The sequence below is a fragment of the Aedes aegypti genome, chromosome 2 (genome assembly GCF_002204515.2).
Source record: "Aedes aegypti strain LVP_AGWG chromosome 2, AaegL5.0 Primary Assembly, whole genome shotgun sequence".
Taxonomy (NCBI): Eukaryota; Metazoa; Arthropoda; class Insecta; order Diptera; family Culicidae; genus Aedes; species Aedes aegypti.
The window spans coordinates 175,083,393-175,109,232 of NC_035108.1; the positions used below are offsets into that span (position 1 = coordinate 175,083,393).

Below are 25,840 nucleotides of genomic sequence, written 5' to 3' on the forward strand. Positions count from 1 at the left end.
TTTAATTCACACACTAATGCTGGGTGCATGAAAATCAAATGACGTTTCAAGTTACTTTTGTTTCTGGACATCGATGGACATGATTTGCTGCTGAATAGTAATTTCTTGGCCGATCTTGATGCATGTGAAATTTCTGCAAGGAATCGATCAAGAATGCGCTTTTTTCTGATCGCAGTATGCAGTTGAAAAGAAAATTTTAATGTCAGTTCAAACGGGAATCGCTGCAGAAAATTTCTGCAAGGAATCGGCGAGAAATTTCTCTAGCGATTTCTTTTCAGCAGCAAATCAGGCTTGAGGAAATGAAATAGATTTACAAAGAAATCCAAAGAAAAATGTTCAAGTATGCAATCATTCACCTATTTGGTATCGAGTATAACACTGAATGACGGTAACGGTTGCCCCGAGATGAACAATGTGCTATGATCAAACACCGAAAATCGCATAACGTTCGCTTCAAACGGACGCGCCCCGTGGACGAGGGGTTTACATTTAGTAAGATTGGCGCACACTGACAGCATCAAAGCAAGTGCTGGCAGATATCTCCGATAGGCCTATTCACATGACGTTCCAAAACAGCTGATCGGGAAGCTTTTTGACAGTTCTTCTATGAAAATGACAGCCTCGTGTATGCACCGGTCCTTCACCGATGTAAACAAATGCATAGACGGACCTGTCACATGAAACGGCCTATATCTCACGTGCCTGCATGCAGAAGACTCGCAAAACGTAAACAAATTCAATGTTGTGATTGAGTAACATTGTACTTTGCCGGTGAAATTTTGAAATACTTTGAATCATGGTTCGAGCAGGCAAGATTCCGTTTTTCATCACAGAAACCGGTCGTCGAGTGGTGTTCTATGGGTCGACGGCATTGGCCGTTGGGCTGTTCGGAGGCCACTATCTCCCGCATACAGTTGGAATCGGTTATTACAAGGAGCTGTTTCAAGCTTACAAGTGAGTATTTCAAATTGTTCTTCATGAACTATTGTAATGTATACCAAATTAATATTGTTATATTATTCAACATTTTGTTGCAATCCAGGGTTTAAGATCACTAATGGCGTTTCGGTTTTTAAGTCAAGTCAAATTAACTGTGTTATTTCTACATTCGAACAATCAGTCACACAATTTTATCAAATTTCACAGACAAAAGAATGTCTCATAAATAATCTAATGAATAATGCCGATTGCTTTGGCAAACCTTTTTTTTGTTACTAACATATTTTTATGTTCGTTGATTTGGATGGTCTAATCCACCAGTGTAATAAATTTACTCGGTCTGAAAATTGTGACACTTGAGCGGGGCTCGCTCCCGTTTGATCCCCACGTGATACGGACCCGCTCTAGTGTCAAAATTCTTCGACAGAGTCCAATCCAGTTCCCTGCGTAGTAGTGCAATGTTGACAACATTTTCTTTGTTTGCTGTGAGAACTGTCACAACATTGCTTTTGTTTGCTGTGAGAATACAAATATAAACAGAATTGCCGCAAAACAACCAATTCCTTATTGGACTGACGTTGATCGAAAGCTCAATGACGTCAAACAAACATCGATACGTTTTCATTCTGAGGAAATCGACTTGTGTAAGATTGATTGTGCGTTGGTATTCGTGGCAGTTTGCTTGGAGACCTCTAGAGTTGATTTAGTACACCAGTGGATAAGACCATAATTACAAAAATGTAAACAATCCATTTTTGACACTTAGACCCCGCTCAGGTTGGATCGCAAACAATAGGCAGAGCGAATCTCGTTGTGTTCGGGTTGATCCTAGGGTGGATCCGGCCGGGTCCAACCCGAACTAATAATACTTGAGAGTTAATGAAAGAACGTCTGGTTTGGTGTAAGCTTGAAGGTGGAATGAAAATTTATTATAACTGCTTATACCTGCTAAACAATCAGGTTGCTAGGGTTGACTATAGTAACTCCGGGAATAGTGAACTACTTAGGTAACTTCGTTATCTCAACACTCCTGCTTAGTTTACTATTCCTAAATAACTTCGAAATACTTCATGCTTCTGCTTCGGTAGAACCTTGGTGAAGCCATCTGCGGGTTGCTGTTGTGTTGGGATGTAATACAGCTTGATATCTCCTCTCTCCAGAGTGTCCTTCACAAAATGGAATCGAATCGAAATATGCTTGGTCTTGGGGTTGAATCCTTCGTTTTGAGCAATACATATCGCGGATTGATTATCGCAGAAAATAGAAATCGAACGCTGGCTTCCGATCTCCTGTAATAGCTGCTTCCACCATAGGGCCTCTTGGGTTGTGTGGGAAAGTGCTACAAATTCCGCCTCGCATGATGATAACGCAACTGACGCCTGTCGTTTTACATTCCAGGAAACTGCTCCTCCCATCATCTTGAAGATGTAACCTGTCGTTGACTTCCTGCTGGCTGGATCTCCTCCCCAATCCGCGTCTGTATAACCAGTGAATTGTGGATCGCCTTCTCTGCTGTACTCCAAGCAATAATCGATGGTTCCCTTGAGATACCGCATAATTCGTTTCACAGCTTCCCAGTGGCGACGGGTTGGATTACTACTGAACTGACTGACCTTGTTTACTGCTAACAAAATATCCGGCCTCGTGCCCAGGTAGGTCAAGCATCCCACTGCCTCCTTGTAGGGAACGTTCTGCATTTCTTGAATCTCCTCAGCCGTTTCTTCAGATGTTGAAGCTTCCAACTTGTTACCGGGATCCGCTGGGGTTGCCACAGGTCTACAGTTGTTCAAATTGAAACGCTTCAGTACTTCTTCGATGTAATGTTGCTGATCGAGACTTAGTGTGCCTCCTTTCCGATCACGATTGATTCGTAGCCCCAAACATAACTGCGCCGTGCCAAGGTCCTTCATTTGGAAGCGATTGTTCAAGAACTCCTTCAGCCTTTTCTTCAAGTACGCGTTGTTGGTAATGATCAGCAGGTCATCCACATAAATCGTCACGAAGATCATCTCATTCTTGTGCACCTTGAAGTACAGACATGGATCCATTCTGGAACGAGTAAGTCCGAACTGCCGCATCGCTTCGTCCAGTTGCCGGTTCCACACTCTGCTCGATTGTTTCAATCCATACAAGGCTTTCTTCAATTTGCAGACCTTGGTTGGATCCTTCTCGTAACCTTCTGGCTGCTCCATAAAGATGGTTTCTTCTTTTAGGTCCGACTGCAGAAACGCTGTGATAGCGTCCATCTGCTCCACGTCCAGGTCATACTGCACTGCAAGAGCCATCATGTATCGTATGGTTGAATATCTCACCACTGGAGAATACACTTCTTCATAGTCTATCCCAGGACGTTGTGAGCAGCCTTTCACCACAAGCCTGGCCTTGTACCGGGAGATTTCACCATCTGCATTTCGTTTCGTCTTGAATATCCACTTGTTGCGTATGGCCTTCCTTCCTTCGGGCAAGTCGGTCAGTTCCCACGTGTTGTTGCTGTCTAGCGCCTTGAGTTCGTTGTCCATTGCAGCAATCCATCGTTCACGATCCGGTCTGTTGATCGCCTCATTGTAGCTCAGCGGGTCACTCGTAACATCGGAAGACTCGTTCTGTGGGAATTCATCAGGGCCAGCAAAAGAACTATAACAAATATAATCGTTGTACTTGCCTGGTAACCGGCGCTCCCGACCGCTGTGCCTCGACAATTGCTGCTCATCAGCTAGTCTTGTTGATTGCGGTGGGAGCGCAACGTGCGACTCAGCATCGGCAAACTCGTCTTCACTGGAATCGGCATCCGAGAGCAAGGGACACATCTCATCGTCATCATGTGGAACGACCTCGGGAACGACAACAGAAACAGCATCATGTTGCATTATGGGAACCACTTCGGTTTGTTCAATCTGCTCGATCCACGAATGAAGCTCCATGAATTCGACTTCACCTATGTACTCTTCATCAATCGCCGAAGATTCTCCCTCATTGATAATCTTCACGTCACGACTTGTTACGATGCTGCTGTCGTTGGGCATGAAAATACGGTATCCTTTCGACTTCTCCGCATACCCGACAAAGATTCCCTCAACGGCTTTCGGGTCGAACTTCTGTCTCTTCTGCTTGGGTACATGAATCATCGCCTTTGAACCAAAAATCTTGAGATGTTTCAGCACTGGTTTTCTGCCACTCCATGCCTCTTCTGGCGTTATAGATTCCAATGAACGTGAGGGACTCCGGTTGACGAGATATGCTGCAGTCGAGACTGCCTCTGCCCAGAACTTCTTTGAGAGTTTCGAATCGTTCAGCATGCACCTTGCTTTTTCTACGAGCGTCCGATTCATACGCTCGGCAACTCCGTTCTGCTGAGGCGTGTACGAACAAGTTGTTTGATGTATTATACCGTCTCTTCCCATGCACGCTTCCATCGCCGAGTTGACATATTCTGAGCCATTGTCCGACCTCAAGACTTTCAAGTTTCTTCCAGTCTGCCGCTCTGCCATGGATTTGAAGTTCATAAACACATCCTTAACGCTGCTCTTCGACATCAAGAAGTAGACAAACACCTTGCGACTGACGTCGTCAACGAATGTTAGAAAATAACGACTACCAACTAACGAGGGCTCTTCTATTGGTCCACAAAGATCGGTGTGTACCAAATCCAGCAATCCTTCTGCTCTCGTTGTGCTTGAATGGAAAGGATCTCGAGCTTGTTTTCCTGTAGCACAGGTCACACAATCGAATGTCTTCTCCGTCCGCAGTTCAATTCCATCTGCCATGGTTTCGAGTTTCTTCATGCTCTGTTGATTCAGGTGTCCTAGCCTCCTGTGCCAGATCTTCGTTTCTGTTGTCATCAGCGATGTTTCCGGTTTCTTGCAGTTAAGCCGGTACAAACCATTCATCTCGGTCCCAGAAGCAATCACATCTCCATCTTCATCACAGACTTTACAAGAATCGGAAGTGAACGTCACCGTCAAACCCTTCCGACAGATTTTGCTGACTGAAAGAAGGTTTGTTGCCAAATCTGGGACGTGTAGAACCTCCTGTACTTCGATGGGTCCTTCTTGAAGTTTAAGGTTCACCACTCCTTTCGCTGAGGACATCATACACTGGTTATTCGCCGTCTCGATGGGGTGCGCAAAGATTTCTTGCTTCGTAAAATTATCTTCGCTTTTCGTCATATGGGAGCTAGCTGCAGAGTCGAAATACCATTCTTCTGCGCTGCCCTTGCCAACAGCCATCATCGCGCACAAAGCCTTGCTCTTCGGTTTTGAATTCTGACCTTGCTTCTGCCGCTGAGGACACTCCGCTGCGAAATGTCCAAGCTTGTTACAAGTGAAACAGGTTTTATCCTTCCTTTCAACCGCGCCCTTTGGTCTTCTGGACTTGTGAGGGTTGTGCTTCGTATAAAGTGCGCCTTCTCTTCCGGAAGATGTAATAGGCCACTTGACGTCTTGAAGGATTTTAGCCTTGACCATATCAGCTGTCAACGCCAAGCCGGACGCTTGCAATCCCATTACCATCGGATGATAGTATTCTGGAAGTCCTTTCAACAATAACGAAACCAGCCACTGGTCATTCACTTCGAACCCGATCTCGCTAAGATCGTGAGCCGTGGACACCAAGTTATCGACATAGTCTTCCACGGTACTGTAGTTCTCCAGCTTCACCGACGTCAAGCGGTCCAGCAATCCAAATCTTCGAATCAGCCCGTCGTCTTGAAATGCCTTCCGGAGTTTCTCCCATGCGTCCTTAGCACTGGTCGCGGTTTGGACAAGACTGTAGTTATTCTTCTCCAGCGTTAAGCAAATTGTTGCCAGCGCTCGCTCACTAGCTTCCGGATCAACTTCCTCGCCATCCGCCGGTTGAACAGCTCTCCACGTCCCTTCTCTTATCAGCGTCATCTTCATTGAGAACGCCCATGATGAGTAGTTCTGACGACCCTTCAGTTTTTCAATCGCTGGAAGGCTCACTGCATTCCCGTAGGCACGAACTACACCACCGGCTCGCACGCCGTCTCCAGATCCGGCCGCAACACCGCCTCTAGTCGTATTCGTCCTACTGCTTGAATTCTGCTGCTGGTCTACATCCCTCGGAATCATGGCGCTTCTTCAACGATCAAACTAATCTTGAGAACAGGGACAAACTTTACTTCAAGCTACGGCCACGTCCTGGGCCCATAACCACTTGAGAGTTAATGAAAGAACGTCTGGTTTGGTGTAAGCTTGAAGGTGGAATGAAAATTTATTATAACTGCTTATACCTGCTAAACAATCAGGTTGCTAGGGTTGACTATAGTAACTCCGGGAATAGTGAACTACTTAGGTAACTTCGTTATCTCAACAATAATACCACCTTTTGTCAGCTGTGCAGCGAATGCAGGGCAAAACTAGGTTCGCCAAACAATAACGCCATAAGTGATGAAAAAGTAATTGAACATAATAGATTGAAAACGATACTCCTCAATCAAGTTGAGCTGCACTACAAGGAAGTTTTGTAGTCTATTTATATGTACAGAAATCTCTTGAACAAATTTTCTCTATCACGTTAGAAATTTGAGAAGTTCATGACTTAAGCAAAGCTGATTTATACCATGACCCCATGAGTCATGGATCAAACAGTGTGGAGTCCAACCTATAAAATTCAATACAACAACATGGAAAACATAAAATGGTAACTTAAAAGAACTAATTGAATCGTTTCAAATTGAAACTTCGGTTAGTAAACTATTTTGGGTATAATATTTACATAGGATTGCAGAAAAATTAAAAATTGTATCGGTTTCTGAAAACCATATTATGGATCAATGTTCATATTATGGATCAAATTGTGACATATTACGGATCAGTGTGCAAAACCAAGAGATTTTCAACTCAATGCATCCGTATTGCATGATTTGGCGAAAGTTAACAATGCGTCACATATTACTGCAAAAAATAGCAGTGTTCGAGCGGGAAACAAAGGAAAATGCCCTTTTTTGTGATGCTGCATTGTAGTAACTGAGACATGAACTGTTTTCGCTTCACACCAAGTTTTCCACCCATTTTTGTCGGCTAAAAAATGAAATTTACAAACCTTGACGTTTGATGAGTTTTATCCTTAGTGCTATTGTCTGAAAATGTCGAATCCAATGCTTAAAATGGCAGAAATCTACATTCTTTGGAAGTGATCCATAACCGTGGTAAACAATTATTTCTTTGCCCATATTATGGATCCCTAGTTAAAAGTGCTAATATTCGGTATTTAGAATCAACAATCGAGAAAAATGTTTTCCAAAGATGAATTCATACTAAATCGAAGCGAACGAGCATAAAACATGCTATAACATTTGAATTTACCTGTGGGAGCTTATGAATGCTGACGGCACTTCTTACAGAAAACGACCATATAATGATACTGTGTGGTACCAACTAAACATTTGTCAAATACACCGATATTTAGAGGTTGAACGTTGTGCTTAACATTACAAATGGTAGAAGACAAATAGTATAACATGAGAAAAATATGTTTTACGTCAACTTTTATGTTTTGAGCGAGTTACCCGATGTTGAACGCCAAAGTTATCCGTCACTGTGGGTGATCCGTAACTGTGTGGGCATGGTACTTGAAACGGAATTGGATCAACTGCGTATTGCAATCAAAAAAGAGAGTTCTTGATTGATACCTTATTCTGAATTTTCCTATATCCACAGCTCATAGCTGGAGAGAATCGGACTTCAACAAATAATATTCAGTAAATTCAAATTTTCAAACCAGTATTTTTCATTTCAGATCAAAGACCAAGATCCAAGATCAAATTGGAAAACCATGATCTGTTTCAATTAGGATACAAAAGAAGAAAACTATCAAATAGTATTTGATTTACTGGTCAACTTTACCAGAAGCACTTAAAATATAAACGAGCAGGATTATGAGATAATATAATAAACCTCAGAGAACCACATATGTTCTTCATTACGCGAATAAGATACATTCGTCGACTACTACGGGAACAAAATGTAAAACCATAAGGTGTCCCCAAGCAACCAAAAGTTCAGATAAAAGAGCATATTTAGGCTTAATCAGCTAATCGAAATGTGCTGAATAGTGTGCTATGCAGCTCACTTTTTAAGTAATTATCCGAACTTCAGTTCACAAAAAGTTCCCTTGAGGTGCTATAAGAAATGCAATTCAGCTCAAAAATAAACTTTAATAAGGAGAAAAAAGTAAAAGAAATGCTTTGTAAGCTTAATACATTTTCCATGTACTGTTTTAAACTCTTCATGGTGTTGGGGAACTATTTTTCCTTCAATTTTTTATTGATAACAATGTTCTATAAATATATTTGCTGCAAGACTCGAACTCGAGCTCTCCTAGTTGAAAACGTAGTTCATACCGTTGCTCCATACACGTGTTGTGCAATTGCTAAAGAATTTACTTGATGTGCTGATTTCTGAGTTTTGGACTACGGCATTCCTATTTTTAAACTTGTTTTGAACTTTAAATTCTCTTCGAAGTTAACTTGGAACTCTATATTTCTCGAAAACTTATTCAAATAGTCTCAAGTCAGAATAGTGAACAAACTTACTTTATCGATCCTACGTGTTTCGCAGGCGAAATTCCACACGTTCCGCTCATACTCAACTTGATTTTTCACTTTTAGAACGTTTAATTTCCGGATTTACAAAACGACGAAAGTAAGATTCTCCACTTTCGCAACCTAACCACTACTTTCGCCGCTCCGTTGTATGGGGAGACAAAGTGACTTAACCACGAATCAAAACAAAACACTACTTGAGCCGATTTTACACTGGTACAAAAACGTCGAAAGTAACTGAATGAAACGGCTTAACATTTTGTTATAACTTTTTTTTGTGGAAAATAATGGAAACTACCTAGTTTTTGAACGCGAACTGATTGTATGAAAAATTTGGGCGATGTACACGGTAAAAAAATGTTATAAAAGTGATTCATTTTAAAACAGTTTTAGAAGACAGGTTGTGATTCTTCCTAATTAATTTTCTCAAAACCGAATGAAAGTTACTTACGTCGATTTGAAAAAGTAATCGAGATTTACTTGAAAGTTCGAAGAAGTTCACACGGAACTTTTATCTGACCATGAGTCATTTGACATTTCCATGTTTGTTTTATTTTTAGTAGTCTACCTTTTTCAATCGAAATTGTTGAAATTGTTCAAAAATAGTGAATGGATAAAAAAAACACGACTTTTAACGCGACACAGTGTTCAACGTAGTGTAATAAGAGTTAAATTGTGTCTGGAGTGTTCCGTGAAGAGATTACGCATGAATTTCGCCTGGGAACGACGGGAATGGACTTCACTGTGGTGCCAAGTATTGCACATCAAATAAAAGTATTTTCCATTCAAACACGGTTTATCAATGCATGTAGATGAAATAGAATATTGGATCGTGGATAGATTGATTAAAATCTCCGTCGCACGAGGAAACAATGAGTACCGAACTTATGTTCCCCATTCCATATCGCTGGTAGTTAATCTTAGTACGTTTCATTCTTTCTGTGTTTTATTGATCAATGAGAACTGATGAAAGCTCACCCTGTGCAAATACTGGGTAGCACAATAAACAGGTCTCTTAGAGATTTCTTGTAAGCGAGCTTTCTAATTATTCTGATTATATTTTCCAAGAAGTTTATAATAAGTACGGTTAGCAGTTTAAGTGAACGTTGCGTTTGAAGTTCAAAACAAGTTCATTTCAAACCATTGCAAGTGGCTATGAAGTCTACATTCGAACTTTATTCCTACTCTCAAGTCTGAGAAAACTTTGTTTTAAGTATGGTTAAAGTTTTCACTGAACTTTGCATTGAAGTTCTAAACGAGATGTTCAAAGACTAGTTGTGAACTTTTGTGCTGATTTGAAATAATGAAGGCTACTTTATTTTTATTTTCAAGTTTCCAACGAATAATAACCGTACTCTTTTTAGAATCAAGTTCTGATTGTAGATGATGATCTTTTTAATCAGCAGTAAAGTTCCGTAAAACCAAATGTCAACTGGAATTGAACATCTGAGTTCGCTTATCAAGTGATTTATACAAATAATGTGGTAGAGGGGGTCAAAAAAGTTGAAATTCAGCGTGAAATAATTTGTGTAAAGTGGAGCAAAAGTTCGAGTGGGGTAAGAGTTTCTTTTTAAGATTTCTAGTTCAATTCAAAACAAATCTTATAAATATCATGGTAGTTTGAATGCTATTCAAGTAAGAGACTTTCAATCCAAATATCATAAAAATTGATTGAGATTTGGAAAAGTTATGGCTATTTGTTGTTTTTCGACGTGAATATTGTAATTTTTGGTCAAACTTTCATTGCATGGAACCAATTGAAGATAAAATCTTTTTCAATATTTTATGTAAGCGCGTTTCTAGACCTATCATAAGGTTGCTTTGAGGTGTATTAGTTTTTGCATAAATGCTTGAAAACAATTTTTGGCCCATAGTGAGGCAAAAGTTCGAATCAGCGGGGCAAAAGTTCGACCCATGTATAAAATCACGGAAAAATTTGCAAACTGCCTAAAATCCACATATTATCTTCAAATTAAGTTAAATTTGTCTGATCGTGTGAAAACTGTCACCAAAATTTTACATTTCCACTTAGTTTTGCGAAAAACTGCTATTTTTGAGTATATTACAATTAACCCGGTTTTGGGCAATTTTTTGATGGAAATTTAGTGTGTATTTTTCGTCAAACTTAAGTTTACGGCTGGTGTAAAGTATGTCTGTCATAAAAGGATCGATATTTTGTGTTTTAGCCAGCGAACTTTTGCCCCACACTAGATTCGAACTCTTGCCCCACCGGTGGGGCAAAAGTTCGAATAAGACAATCGATTTTGAAACTGTTATAACTAAAAATGGGTAAACATTCTGACACAAGTTTGTTCAGCAAAATTATAGCCAATATGTTGAAGATTCGCTGTATGGTATTTGTTTTGTTTTAACTGCTATTGTTTTCCTGGAAATTTTGATTATACCACTAAGGTCGAACTTTTGCCCCACCTAACTCTACTATCCCTAAATTGATGATGTTCTCCACATGTTCAGCTAACTACGAGTCATTTGCAGAAAGGAGTTTTATTGGGCGCTTAAACTTTGATATATTGCATGGGCGTAGCCTGTAGGAAGTTGAAATAACTTCTCTCATCCTCAACTGGTAAACGGAGGAAAATTTCAAAATTGCTTGGTTTGCTACGAAAGTGAATTATTTGTTTGGTGAAGTTGCCCAAATTTTTTTTTTAAGAATTTTACTTTAGAAATTTTTTTAGGACTTTTAGTGTTTTTTTCGTCAGGAAGCTGGTAAAAATTCATAAAATGATTTATTCAATATTTATCCTGGCATGCTTTTTCGGATTCTAACACGAATTCCGACAGATAATTTTAAAACATTCCACTAGGGTTCAGAGCTACTTGGGCACTTCCATGGGGTTTTTTTCTCGGCTGAATTGTCTGAACTTTTGCAATAAGAAGTGTTTTAGTATGATGCATATTGTGGCCAAATATGAAATCGGTAGGTTTCGAAAAAACCCACTGCCGAAGAGAATCAAAAGTGCCAACAATAGGATCCGGCTCCCTAGAGGTTTAATTTTTCTAAAGATTTCACAAAGAATTCAACCAGGAACTCCTCTAACGATACGTTAGGTTTAAAGGGGAAAACTACTCAAAATATTGTTTTCTTAGATACAAAAATGATACTATAAAAGTCATTGCACCGAATTCTAGATTAATCCTGGAGTAAATTCCCAAATAAACTCCTGCAAAAATTTTCAAAAAATTCATGAGGAAATCTATATGAAAGATTCAAAAAGGAAATTCTAAAAAATTAGAATCCGTTATGAATTACCGTTAGTATTTTGGAGGAGCATAAGCATTCAGCATTGATGACCGTAAGATTCTTAGTTGCTACTCCGTGATTGACCAGAATAATCCAAGGTATATAAGAAACCGACAGATGTGGCTTGGGAGTAGCTTTACATCTTCAATGTGCACTGTCGAGAAACAAAACATTACAAAGTCAATAACGGCGCCGGTCACGTGAGCTATCACCTTCTAACTCCTGGACTAAAGCTTTCTGCAAAGCATAAACGGTTAGCATTGCAGACAGCTTTTTTCCATAATATCACTGCCGGACAGTGGGTGTTAGTTGGATTACACGCATTACACGCATACTAATGTGTAGTCAGTCTCTAAGCTAAGCTAATGACAAAAAATAGCTAAGCAGAATGGTATATGTCTTTGAATGTAATGTTAAGCATGAACAGGAGTTTTGGTAAAATCTTATAGTGACGAATCATTCATACTTTGTGTGATAACTAACATTCCAATTAGTTTTATGATGAAAATGTTTCTCATAATTATTCTATATTAAAATTAAGCATGGAATGAGCTCACCAAATTGATCATCTATTCTTGACTGAGCAACCATAAATTACTTCATCAATATGTTCGATGCAAATACTCGAGCTGGACTGCTAGGACCATCAAAAAGGACTCAAGCGAAGTATGCACTTCAACAGAAAATTAATCTCTTTAATGAATGTTCGAATCCTCTGAGCAGAATCTCAAAAAGAGAAACTTAAAAGTAGATTGGAGTACCTTGTACCTTTTAATTCCGCCCTAAATGCTTATCTTTGACAGACACGCGTATTTTGACTACCACTTGCAGTCTTCTTCAGTGTCAGTTACTCTTACTGATAGTTATTGCGGAAATATATTGTTTTATTCTATAGGTTTAAATTGGTTATTCTAGTAATTTGATTGCCTCTTGCTCCTCAGGGTCTATCCGGGAGAAATTGAACTTTTGGCGGACTCACTTCCCATGCTTTTTGCACCCGTCGAACAATCAACCCAGATGACAGAAAAGGGATTACGTAGTCAAGAAAGAATTGTTTTCCAATATTGAATTCACATAACATTTATTTCTGTTTTCAATTAGGATAAATGATTTGAAGGGAAAAAGAATGTTGCACCTACTTTTGCTCGGACTGCCTGATGTGGGCCTCGAAGACGGTGCCGGCGCGTTGCTCGCTCACTATTTAGGCACGACGTGCTCGTCAGCTGTCGACTCCTGCCCACGTGGCTTGTTCGTACAGCGCACCCTGCTGCTCGAACGGTTTGTGGCACTACACACCTTCGTTTACAGCACACAAATCACGGCTGCGTCAATGCTGAAGGTCCGTTCACTACACTGAAACTCGGACTGCTTGGAAGATACTAGCAGTACTCTCGCGGATACTTGGCGGAACTATTTCGTCACTGTACGATTTACAGAAACATAACTGGGGCTAGCCGGATTAACCGAACGTGCTTGTTTAAGATTTCGTTACCGAATAAGAGAGCGATCCAACGATGCATGGGGTTTTTATATCTGTTGAATTACTGGTCCCGGGATCCATTGTGCAGTGACGTGTAACCAACGTTCAATATGGTTGGTGGTGGTGGTTGGTGCACACGGTCTTTGGTGTCAGGGGGATATTGGTTTTTAAATTCAAATTATAATAGGGTTGTAAAGGGCATCTGACACCAAGAAAAAAGGAGTAGGATAGGTATTGGGATTAAATTCATTTAATTCATATTCTAATTCATTTTCTAAATTTCTATTTTTATTTGATTATTTCTAGACCACAAATTCAATGTAATTTAATTGCCTTAAATTATTATATACAAAAGACTATTAACAAAAAAACAAATTCAATAGGGTGAGCTATGGTACAAAATATTGTAACTTTTTTGAAAGGTTACAGTATCCACAATATATGAATTATTACTAAAGAATTATGTAACACTTCTTGCGTTTATTAAGTAGTTGAAATACCCTGTAGATAAAGGTTCGAGGTCCTGAGCTAGTTATTCCATGACTTTTGTTCTCATAATTCTTTACAGAAATGGTCAAAAAAGAGAAGTGTCGGAAAAACTTCAACAACGCTTCAATCGTGCCTTGCAGCTTCTGGACTTATCCGACCTGGAACGGAAATTCGTTTCACCCTTCATGATTTACGGCTTCGACTTGTGCAATGCCGGATCTATGAAAGCTCGCTACGGAGGAGTCGTCGGAATACCCATCAATTATGACTACGACAGCCCGGCCGATATCGAGAAAACCGACATGCTGATCGGTAACCGGAAAGTCGATTGGTCTTCGGAAGGTGGGAAATTGCTGGACCAATGTCTCGTTCTGTCGGAAGACGAACAAGTTTTCGGAATGGCGCGGGAGATTTTAACTCTGAATTCGAACAAAAGACTTGTACAGGCGATCATCCCTACCGTTACTTGGGTATTCACTTACAGTGCTGCATCACTTATCAACCAAAGATGCAATTTTTACGTCAGACCACTCTCCGTAAGTAACTCAAACGTCTCTTATTACATAGAATAGCTCATACATTTTACTTATCTATTTCAGTTGCGATTGATGCTTTACACAATTTGCGGTGTGTTCGGCTATGGCTTGTATTCTTTTTCACAAGACATGACCGAAATTTACTACGATACGGACGTTGACAAACAACTGGCTCAGCTTGGCCCAGATGTTGTGGATGCTGGGGCGCGGTTTTACGATAAAGTATTGAAGAAAAATGTTGCTGTTCGCAAGCTGACGGGCGATGACTACTATACTGCCAAAGGAAACGTGAACTATCTAATACGCCAAAAAGCCGCCCCCATAACGGTGAGGAAGGAGTTTTTCGAATCTGGATACAAGGAGTTTCTACCAACGAATAATAAAAGTTAATTTTTATCTACCGATGTAAATAAATGTTGTAATAAATAAAATTGAAGCTCGTATTTCCTAGCATTATTTATGTGGTGAATTGGCCAAGACAAGTTTGTTTTTATATTTGTTTCAAATTCCGAACAGAGCAGTAAATCAATAAAATATATGGAAAAGACGATTCCAATTACTGGTTGCAGTCAGACGTGGCGCTATTGTTGATCATTTTTTTTTTTTTGCTTTTGATTTAAAGATACTCAAATCAATTGAGAAGAGACTGTAGTAAAACAAAATTTTATTTGATCGATCGCTAGTGTATGCTAAAACTCTTCGTTCTGTTTTCTCAAATTGGTGGACCCCTCCATAAGTAACATTAGCCTATTTTGTAATCATTTATTAAGCAAATTTTCACAAATACATATTGAATAGTTGCTTTTTTATACTACTTTGCAGCTGCTACGCACACATTCTTCAAGCAAATCTGGCGAAATTATTGGGCTACTTATCATTTAGTGATTGTAATCATATATTGTAATTATATTTATTCAGGTTTCACTTAGCCTTATAAGGACTGTTGATTTGACAACGCTAATTTAACAAACAACATTATTGCAGATTAATTCAGCATAATGTTTAACAACATTTTAATTACTTCCATGTGAAGCCTTTGTTCAGACGTTGTTCTCACAAATTAAAAGAAGTTATAAAGCGTGGCGTTGTATATTGACTTTATTCTACAACTTCATAATCGCTTTACCGTCAAGCTACCATTCACCGTGCATTTAAAAAAAAATTTCACTTCAAAAAAATCTATAACTTATCCAAATAATTTGAAGCGTACTAGAATACCACTACGTAGCGTGCAATTATATCATAATTCAGGGAAAAATCTAAAACTAGTGATACATAACAAAAAAATACTCAAAAATTATGTTTGCAACTGTCATGTTAAGGTCACCTCGTACCGTTCTATGTCACCATTTACCGTGCACACTAGTGCACCATTCACCGTGCGTATAGTTTTCGTCATGATTTTATTTCGTATCTTGAAGAAACGTTGTTGATGGAGCAACAATGCTGCTAGTAGTGTACGCAGTCATTTTTAAGTGCATTCAAATCTTCATTTACAATAAAAACGTAAAAAGTTTAAAAATCGGCAAAATATTAATTTTTTATTACTAAAATCGTTATAGGAGGTTTGCCTGTTTTGTCCAAACCATTCCATATTCACTCTAAAACTAAATATGAAGTAGTTAAATCATGACATAACAATAAATCTAATATAATCGAATAATTCCATGCCTTTTACACTAATGCACGGTAATAGGAACCATATATACTGAGGTGGGTCCATTCACCGTGCATTTGGGTTTCCACTGAGACACAATAAAAAATTCTAATCTGCATAAAATCTCATTGCTCATACGATGAAATACATCTTACTATTAGTATCCACAGGGAAAACTTGTTGAAATTTTGAAAAATTTCATAATCTAACGTTAAAACGAAAAATGTGAATTTTTGGTGTTTCTACTAAGAGTATTGAAAAATCTCATAATCAAACAGAATTCACATGATTTTGACTGCATAAACTAGGTTTTTCAAAATGCTTTGTGACAAAAACTACTTCATTTCATCAGTTTTATCTTATTTTGCTGACAAAAGAATGATTTGTGAAAATTGTATGAATATTCTGTAAGAATTTGTATATGTGCACGGTGAATGGAGGCCGCACGGTGACTGGTGACTTAACGGTATAAGCATTTATCTCAGCTTATATTCAACTGCCACAGAATTAATTGAAAACAAATAAATGACCAAAAATCGCTTAACACTGCACTTCAAATGCAGTGTTCTACTTTTACGATGAATTAATAACCACTTTTAATAATAACCTGGATACTGGATTCAAACTCGAGACCTTCCCATCGTCAGTGGTACACCTTGTCATCTGCGTCATCCTTGAATTCATATATCAACCTTCCAGTGCCCAATATAAACCTTTTGTAGCTGAATATTGATCATGCTTAAGTTTCTATTCAACTATGTCTAAAACGTGCTATGCTGATCAACAATTGAACAAGCGCATTACTTCTGCTGCTATTCGGTACTGATGCAAGCAGAATTCAGTCGGCAATTTATAGCGCACAGTGAGAAAATTTATGTCAATGCTGGTCAAACATAAAATTTATGCACAAAGTGAAAACAGTCTGAAATGATTATACGAATTTCATAATAAGTTTTAACTTGTTAAAACTTTAATTTAATTGTTCATCTTACTGTACTAAAATTCATTTGTTTCATATTTTATAATTTTTATTAGGGTAATATTTTAATTATTATTCGTATTTCTTCTATCTATTGAGCATTATAAAAATATGAAATATATTTCAATCATTTGCATGTTAAATGTGCTCTTTTTGTATTTCAAAATAATCCTATATCAGAAGACTGATTCAAAATATTTTCTAAACACAATTGAATAACTGTATTGAGAAAGCATCAGTTGTGATTGTATCCCATATGTTTTGATATATTAGTAAGTTAGTGACGAATTCGCCAAGGGTGAAAAGCCACTCAAATAGAGATAAATAATAATAATATTGATAAGTTGAACATTGCAATACATTAGGAATACAACGCAATTTTGTGATATTTTGTCCATTTTGGCTCAAATTTGACTATGGTGTGACCTCTTTTGTAAGGCTTATTTGTTGCTAAACAATGTGTTTAAAAATCGTTATTTTAGCCTTCTTTGGATTAAATGCTCGGATGATATATCTATGTTGCATAAGGATTTTAAAAAATACCTTTTTAGCTTTTAATCATGTTCATGTTAATCATGGAAACAGCTGAAGTGCGAAGCAACCAAAACGTTTGTTCGTCAGATCTATTTTTAACTTATCTATATTTACATCTAGTTTTCACTCTCTCCTACTCTTTTACTCTCACACCGAGCAGGTAGGAGAGAGCTCTGCTATTAGTGAGGCTAGCTGCCTGCGAAGAGGGTCACAGTTTGTCTCAGTCACCATCTGATACTGACGGAGGATGGATGTGCTCCCCAAGCACGGTCCTCCGTGAGGCGTCTTCTGGTGGCTGGACGGGTTTTTTTTGTGGAGGGGCTGGGAATTGAACCCATGACCTTCCGCTTATGAAGCGAAAGCGTAACCTCAAGGCTACAGACCCCCCTATACAATTATATTTGTTTGGTGAAATATTGGCTCTTTAATAGAAGGAAAAATGACTTGTTTAAATCATTAGTTAAACAATCTTGACAAGTCGACAGAGATTCTTTAGAAAAGTTTAATAAGTGTTGATTCTACTATTATTCATTTCAATGAAAAATGTTGAACATTGACTTAAACTTGGATCTAAATAGCATCTTCTCAGCTCTTTGTAGCGCATTTTTTCAGCTGTCACCATTATTCAACAATAACTAAATATGTACGTTTATGTGTGACTCTGTACTGAGTAGTGTGTGATCCTTCGACTGCGACGCTTGCTCCTGCGGGGGCGGGTGAAGCGGTCAGGATGTCAGGATTAATCGTGTCAGTTGTGTCGTTCGCGTAGTGCTGTGGAATACTAATAGTGCATTGTTGGCGTAGTGCAGTGAAATTATATGTTTTTTTTTTATATATCTAACTAATCTAAACTATTCTATCAGTAATTGTTCGGATATACCATTTAAATTAAAAATTGATATTTGTGTACTTATTACCATATCTTATTTATAATGCTCTAAATTGTCGAATTGAGTTCATCCTCCTATACACCCTACCCTACTAACACAATCTCCCTATCCCGTGACGTCTATGAAGATAGTTTGGGTTCCCTGTTTCTTCTTAAGTAGACGACGAACTAACATTCCTTCCCTTCCCCAGCGTTTGTAAGGACGTGGCCAGGTGTACAATGTGATGCTTGTTTCGTTTATTTCTATTATGTAGAAAAAGACGTTCATCCCTGACGTTTTTTTGCGAACTACATGAAATTCTGAACATATTCTCCGAAGAAACTATGGCTTTAAAATCAATAAATCTTGACGAAAATCTCATGTCCGCCTAAATTAGCTTCCTGGACCAGTGTGCACTGTGACCCACTTAACCCAGTGAGCCGTAAGTTGTGAGACGAATCTGAAAACTGATTGCGACAGAAATGAAAACGATACGACGGATTGAGAATACGACTAGGTGCAATTTGTTTGCATTATTTCCAAAAAGACTATCAAGATATATGAAAATCTTATTGTACAATGAGAAAGCCGCATTGGGAAAAAAATTTGTTGGCTTCGGTTTGTATCAGCATCATTCACTGCAATACTGGGAAAATTACAGGTTCTCACTGATCAGAGCTTAATTCGATGGATACTCGCACATCACCCTAGTGGAAAAAAACTGTCCACACGAATGTCAAAGCACTTTTTGCCCACCTCTAGTTTCCATGGTCACATATATAACACGGCACCGCTCAATCGTCAAATAAGGAACTCGTGCATTGGACTAAGGACCGATGCACGAGCTCACTGGTTGACGTTTGAGCGGTGTCATGTTATTTACGTGACCATGGAAACGAATGAATTTGGCACCGCTTAAGCGTCAAATTGGGCCCAAATAGCCGTAGCGGTAAACGCGCAGCTATTCAGCAAGACCAAGCTGACGGTCGTGGGTTCGAATCCCACCGGTCGAGGATCTTTTCGGTTTGGAAATTTACTCGATTTCCCAGGGCATAAAGTATCATCGTACCTGCCACACGATATACGCATGCAAAAATGGTCATTGGCATAGAAAGCTCTCAGTTAATAGCTGTGGAAGTGCTCATAAGAACACTAAGCTGAGAAGCAGGCTCTGTCCCAGTAGGGACGTAACGCCAGAAAGAAGAAGAAGAAGGGTCAAATTAGTGAACTCGTGCATTCGTCCATAGACCGATGGACGAGTTCACTATTTGACGTTTGAGCGGAACCGTGTTATTTACATGATCATCGCAACTAGTGAATTCGGCACCGCTCAAACGCCAAATTCGTGAACTCGTGCATTGTTCCATTGACCGATGCACGATTTCATTAACTGACGTTTGAGAGGTGCCGTGTTATTTACGTGACCATGGCAACGAGTGAATTCGGCACCGCTCAAACGTCAAAATCGTGAACTCGTGCAATGATTCATGGATCTATACAAGGGTTCACTCGTTGACGTTTAAGCGGTGCCGTGTTATTTATGTCTCCGTGGTAATAAGCGAATGCGGCTTCGCTCAAACGTCAAAATAGTGAACTCCATGGACCAATGCACGAGTTCACTAATTTGACGTTCGACTGGTGCCGAATTCACTGGTTTCCATGGTCATTCCAAGATCGATTAATTATTGAAGAATGAGTCGAATGAGAAACTGACTCGAATTGATTCAATCGCGCACTTTTGTTCGCATATCCACACTTGTAAAAACTATTGCGATAGTCCAGTGATGAAAGAAATGCGTAATACGCATGAAACAACGCCTTTTATTTTTCTCATTATAAACAATCCAGTGCACAACTTCACTTGGGAAATTCCGTGTTAAGTCTCATCTTCATCTAAACACAGTACCGCAAATTGGTGGATTTGAGCACTCCTTCACATGTCCTGTGATTTTAAATGCTTCGGAAATCCAAAGAAAACTTACAGTTTAAAGATTCATGAATAATAAACCAAATTTTTGTGAGTATTTAGTTTTTGAAAACCTATTTTCAAATAAAAGTTTGAATAGTGAATAGAAAAATTCAATCACTTCTCTTTTCCATGTAAAAATCATATTCATCTTTATTTCAATTACAGAGTAAAAATGCCAAAGTTTTCATCAAATTGTTGGTTTACGAGTTATTCTTCACATTTGTACGAATCCAATCGTGATAGTAAGACACTCTGGCGTAAGCATCCGGGTATCCCTTAGCGCAGGGCACGCCGAAATTAACTACACCAACTATTTTTCCATTATACGTCAGGGGGCCACCAGAGTCACCCTAGAAATAAATAAAAAATAGTCAATTAATACAAGTGTCGATTTTGAAGTTGCGTTCAACATACATTGCAAGCACCTTCTCCGGTCTTAGTTAACGTACAAATGTGTCCAATATCAACTTCAGAGCCACCGCCATGCAGACGCTTACATTCTTCATTTGAAATGTGCTTCAGATCAATCGTTTGCAATTTAGTTGGAATGGGTCCATTGGTAGAGGTTCGTCCCCAACCAGTTAGAGTAAGAGTAGCATTTTGTGGTACAACCTTCTCTGAGTATTCGATACTACTCACGTTATCGCTGAACTCAAGTTTCGTTGCGAGTTTTACCAGCGCAATATCGTTGTGGAATTGGGGATTGTTGTATCGACTGTGCACGATGAATTTTGTTGCCTTATATTTTTGACCTCCTTCTTTCAGACTGTTGGTTCCAACCAGGACTTGAAGTTGAGAAGTACTTGCTCCCACAACGCAATGTGCAGCCGTTAAAACCCATTGGTCGCCGATAATGGATCCACCGCATGAATGACCAAATAATCCTTGCAAAGAAACTTGATGTGGAGCTGAACCTGGCTCTGCTTCGTGACCACCAACGACTCGGTTCACGTAATTATCATCTAGTGGCATCAATGCTCCTCTGGCTGTTGAAACAAGAAATGCAACATTTTCTTTTGTATGGATTTTAAGATCGACTCACCAGACGCCATCAGGACACACGAAATAAATAAAACTACCAATTTCATTTTTTACTATTAGAAAACTTCACTGCTGGAAATCCAAGTGCTGAATGATAATTGCATTGCTGAATCTGACTTTTATATTGTTACCTATAAAGTGTGTCGAGAACTGATAACCCTTGTCGTCATATCTCTATGCATCGGTTAAAAAACTACATCGATTACGAACTATATGGATAATCTTTGTCTTTTGTTTTATGACTGATTTTAAAGCAGCTCATCCATTTCTTTACAATTGTTATGATGATGCTTTTACTATGCACCATAATAGCTGTTATCATTATTTGGTTTGAGCTGTGAGCTAGTTTATCTCTAAAACTATACAATCATTCTTCATCAGCGATTTTAATTGACAACACAGATTAGAAATTATGAGGTCAACATTCTTCCTGAATAATCAAATTCTATTATTACGGAAATGTATCGAACACTTTGATTTATCCAGCCAACATGCTGAAAAACACACTAAAATGTGCATAGTTTTTCTGTTTCTGGATGGATTTATTTGAACGTTTAGAACTTCCCGAAAAACTCTTCTAGTTTCTGGTCCCGAAAACTTGAGAATGATGTCCAAGTAATTCCGGATATCCCAATACCCTGATGATCTAGTAGGTTAGTGTCTCCAGCAAGAAGATCAAGGGCTATCTGTTGATGACAAACCTAATTAGGAGTTTATTCGCTAGGTAGGGATTATTCTGAGAGCTACTTGGTTATATAATAATAGTTATTATTTATTTGCTTTAACCCTCTAATACCCAACCCCGCCTTTAGACGGGGTACACTTTGGAATTTTGTGTATTTTTTCGTAGCTCGGAAATTAAAATGATTTTATTTTTGGCTTAAACCTTGACTCATAACATGCATATAAGAAAAGTTTTTTATGATTTTTGAAACTTTTTTGTATTATTGAAAATTGTTTGAAAAATAGTATTCCTATATAACCTTCAAATGCCTGGGATTCATTTAACGTGTATTATAAAAAATCGTACCTTTTATATTTTTCTACGATCAACCTATCACAGAAGAAGAGCCTGATGGTATTGAAATGATTTCAAATCTGTTTTTCCGTTAGTTACACGGAAAATAAAAAATGTTCCAGAAAAAAATTGAAAAAATCATATTTTCAAAAGTATAGTAAAAACTCTAATTTTTATTATTGTCAAAAATCAGTAACCAGAAGAGGCTTCAAGAAAAAATTGAAAAGGATAGGGATGTTCAAAAATAAAAATAATAAAAATCAAAAACCAAAATTCATAAATTTGCGAAGAAAAATAAATCATTGCCCAAACCGTGTTTAGAATGATTTTTGCTATGAAAAAGAATTTTTAGAAAAAGCGTTGCGCTTCGCCATGAGGAAGCCCTTACAAAACTTCGAATGAGGCACTTTATATTTGCATTACGTATCCACTGAGATAAAGCATGCGTCATTGAATACCGACGCACCTCCACAGTTATAAACAGTGATGCATTTTAAACTGAACGCGAGCCAAAAGTGGACTGAACGCGTTTAATTCTGCACGAGAACCTAGTAAACATTGAACTCTCGTGCAAAATTCTGTACCTGCTCATGAAGGGGCCGTTCACTTCAAAATGCACAACGAAGCTGAAAAACCGAAAAAACTACTATCAGACCTTCCATATGTTATATCATTACGGATAAATAGAATTTTAAATGTTTCTTAACATCGTTGCAAAATTTCCGCATTAAAATATGCCGAGTATCTGCCATGGAGAGACATTTTTCATTTCTCGTTCAATTTTTCATGTTCAAGCCTACTTGATCTCTGGTTCAAAAGTTTGAACTGGAACGCAAACTGAACGCGTTCAAATGCATCACTGGTTATAAAATCAGAGATTTTTGCAGAAATTTTGCATTTGTAGTGCTGTTTGCGTTTGACGTGCAAATCTTGTTCAAATGTGTTCTGAATGCGGTAACACAAACTAATCAAAGGACGCTTAGCAACCATGATCCTTATCACCGCCAACCTAGCAAAGTAAAACGATCTTCGACTTCGCCTACCTTGTAGGAAAATTTTACCGCGTTTGGTGTTCCCGCATTTGACGGATTTCACGCCAACTCGACACGCGATTAGCAGCACCCCTTCAGAATTCAATGAAACTTACTGGGTGTAAGGACAATGTGAAATTAAGATACTTGGCATACTTTGGTTTTTCAAAATCGATGTAGACTAACATTTGGAAAGGGTCTAAGTTTTTTTTTACTTTTTTTTATAAACCCGTATAACTCGAAAACGGTAAGACCTACAAAAAAGTGTTGTATGGGGGACTGTCGTGAAATTTTCTGAAGTTTTAGAAAAAAATATTGAAAAAATAAAAAAAAAACATTTTCTACACTAAAAAAGAAATGATTCAAAACCTTAAAGTCGATTTAAAAAAAACGGTCATTTCAGATTTTGATCATCTTTAAACAAAAAGTTTCGAAATTAAAATTTCTAAAAGACGTCCATACATTGCAAATTGGGCATAGGGTAAGCGTTCCCTTAGTTGTGAGTGTTCCTATAGTTGCGGTAGTGCCGTTTTCACTGATTTCATTAAATTAGCCACAGAACCGACACTGCCAATCGACGTATTGGCTTGTTGATACACGAAATAGTTGAAAAGAGCGTTCAAATTGCTTTAAAACTGATGAAGTATCACTAAAATTGCTAAAACTGTTATTGCTTGTACCAATAGTTGCGGTAAAGTGTTCCTATAGTGGAGGATCCCATAAGAAAACAACGGATACCGCAACTATAGGAACACAAATTAAAAATATACCGCAACTAAAGGAACAGTGAACCAATAGTGGAGGTATTATTTTTCACTGACATGCCGTGGATTACTGCGATAAAATATTTTTTCTCATTAAGCCAATGGCCGTTACTTCCCGTAACAACACTAACATGTACATTAATTGCGCTTCTTGAATTTAGGCGGTAAAATGAAGTTCAATAGTGCTTAGTACCTCCACTATTGGTACATCTACCCTATTTTAGGGAAAACAGTTTTTCTAACATCGATTTTTTTAGTTCTAAAATGATTTTTTTATTTTATTTTTATTTCGCTTTAAAAGTCAAGTGATAAATGAGTTTTAATCACAAAATAGATTATATTTGTTTTATTGGGAGCAGTTAAAAGAAATAAAACGGTATTATACAGTTTTTTTTAAACAAGTTCAAAAGCGTCTATTGATGATATATGAAGAGGCGTACATGATTTTTGAAAAAAGATGCCAAAATGTAGAAATTGGTTTTACTTTGTTTACTATGTTGAGGCCTAAAAATTGTAGGCTTCTCGATAGCACATGAATTCACAATGTATGTGTGTGCCCATACCACGAAAATGTGAAATTAATGCTTAACAGTTTAGGAATTGTCTCTCAGGCAGAAATTAGAGAAAAACTGTTATGCGATGTTTTAGTAAGAACGACTGATTTTTTTTTTCGAGAATGTGAAAATTGTAATTCCAAAGAAAATATTACAGGAGAACTAATCTCGCTTTTAGAGGAAAGCGACAAAGAAGATGTAGTTTTTCAGCAATGGCTCACCACCGATCGCTGTAACTTAGAAACTATAATAAAGCCTGTTGAAGAATTTATTTCGTATTTCGTGAAGAAAGTTGATAAGCTCATAACTCATGATTTTATTTGCAAAGAATAGTCTTCTTTTCTACGAAACAAAAAGACTCCTTAAAACAAGGTGAAATACTGGTAATTAGCGACTTTTCTGAAAATTATAGTTTTATCATACAAAATGCTACTCAAGGATATCACTGGAATAATTCCCAAGCAACGATACACTCATTCGAGATTTACCATATAAAAGATAATAAATTGGAAAACGTTGGTTTTATTATAATATCAGAAATGTTTACCCATGACACAGTAGCAGTTCAGCTATTTATTTCAAAATTGATAAATTTTGTTAAAAAAAAATCTCAAAAGTTATTTTTATGTCAGATGGAGCTTCAGCTCATTATAAAAAAAAATGCCAGCCAATGTAATTTCAAGAAAATACATGGATTGGAAGCAGAGTGGCACTTTTTTGCCACATCCCACGGCAAAGGCCCCTGTGACGCTATTGGTGGCACTCTCAAGCGAATGGCAAAAAGAGCAAGTCTAGCAAAAGACTGCGGAAACTCGATCGCAACTCCGTGAAAACTATTTGACTGGGCAGTGAAACAAACTGATACATGTATCACCAAATTAAATTTCTGTTATATATCTAATGAACAATATGTTAAAATGTCAGAGGAATTGGTGGAATTGTTTCATAAGGTTAAAACTGTCCCTGGTACCCAAAAATATCATTGTTTTATGCCTATTAGTGATACATAAATTGCATCCAAACGGTATACCAATTCAGAGGATGAACCAAAAATATTCAATTTATTCAGTAAAGCCCAAAAATAATGTAAACATTCATGTGCAGATACTACGTTTTAGGATATAAAGTAATAATAAAAATAACAATGCATGATAAAA

General features: G+C 38.0%; 2 protein-coding genes across 2 annotated transcripts; one reads left to right on the forward strand and one right to left on the reverse strand.

Annotated features, from left to right (window-relative positions):
• The first annotated feature begins 694 nt into the window (after positions 1–694).
• Positions 695–14,710, forward strand: LOC5574354 (transmembrane protein 177). The gene is made up of 3 exons (XM_001661339.2): positions 695–954; positions 13,811–14,267; positions 14,331–14,710. The coding sequence occupies exons 1-3, from the start codon at positions 797–799 to the stop codon at positions 14,655–14,657; spliced, it is 942 nt and encodes a 313-aa protein (XP_001661389.1). The 5' UTR covers positions 695–796; the 3' UTR covers positions 14,658–14,710.
• A 5,683-nt stretch (positions 14,711–20,393) lies between these two features.
• LOC5574353 (chymotrypsin-1) lies at positions 20,394–21,434 on the reverse strand. Its single transcript, XM_001661338.2, has 3 exons — positions 21,318–21,434; positions 20,690–21,261; positions 20,394–20,625 (listed from the first exon to the last, which is right to left on the reverse strand). Exons 1-3 carry the CDS (start codon positions 21,361–21,363, stop codon positions 20,476–20,478), a joined length of 768 nt encoding a protein of 255 aa, XP_001661388.1. The 5' UTR covers positions 21,364–21,434; the 3' UTR covers positions 20,394–20,475.
• Between the last annotated feature and the right edge of the window lie 4,406 nt (positions 21,435–25,840).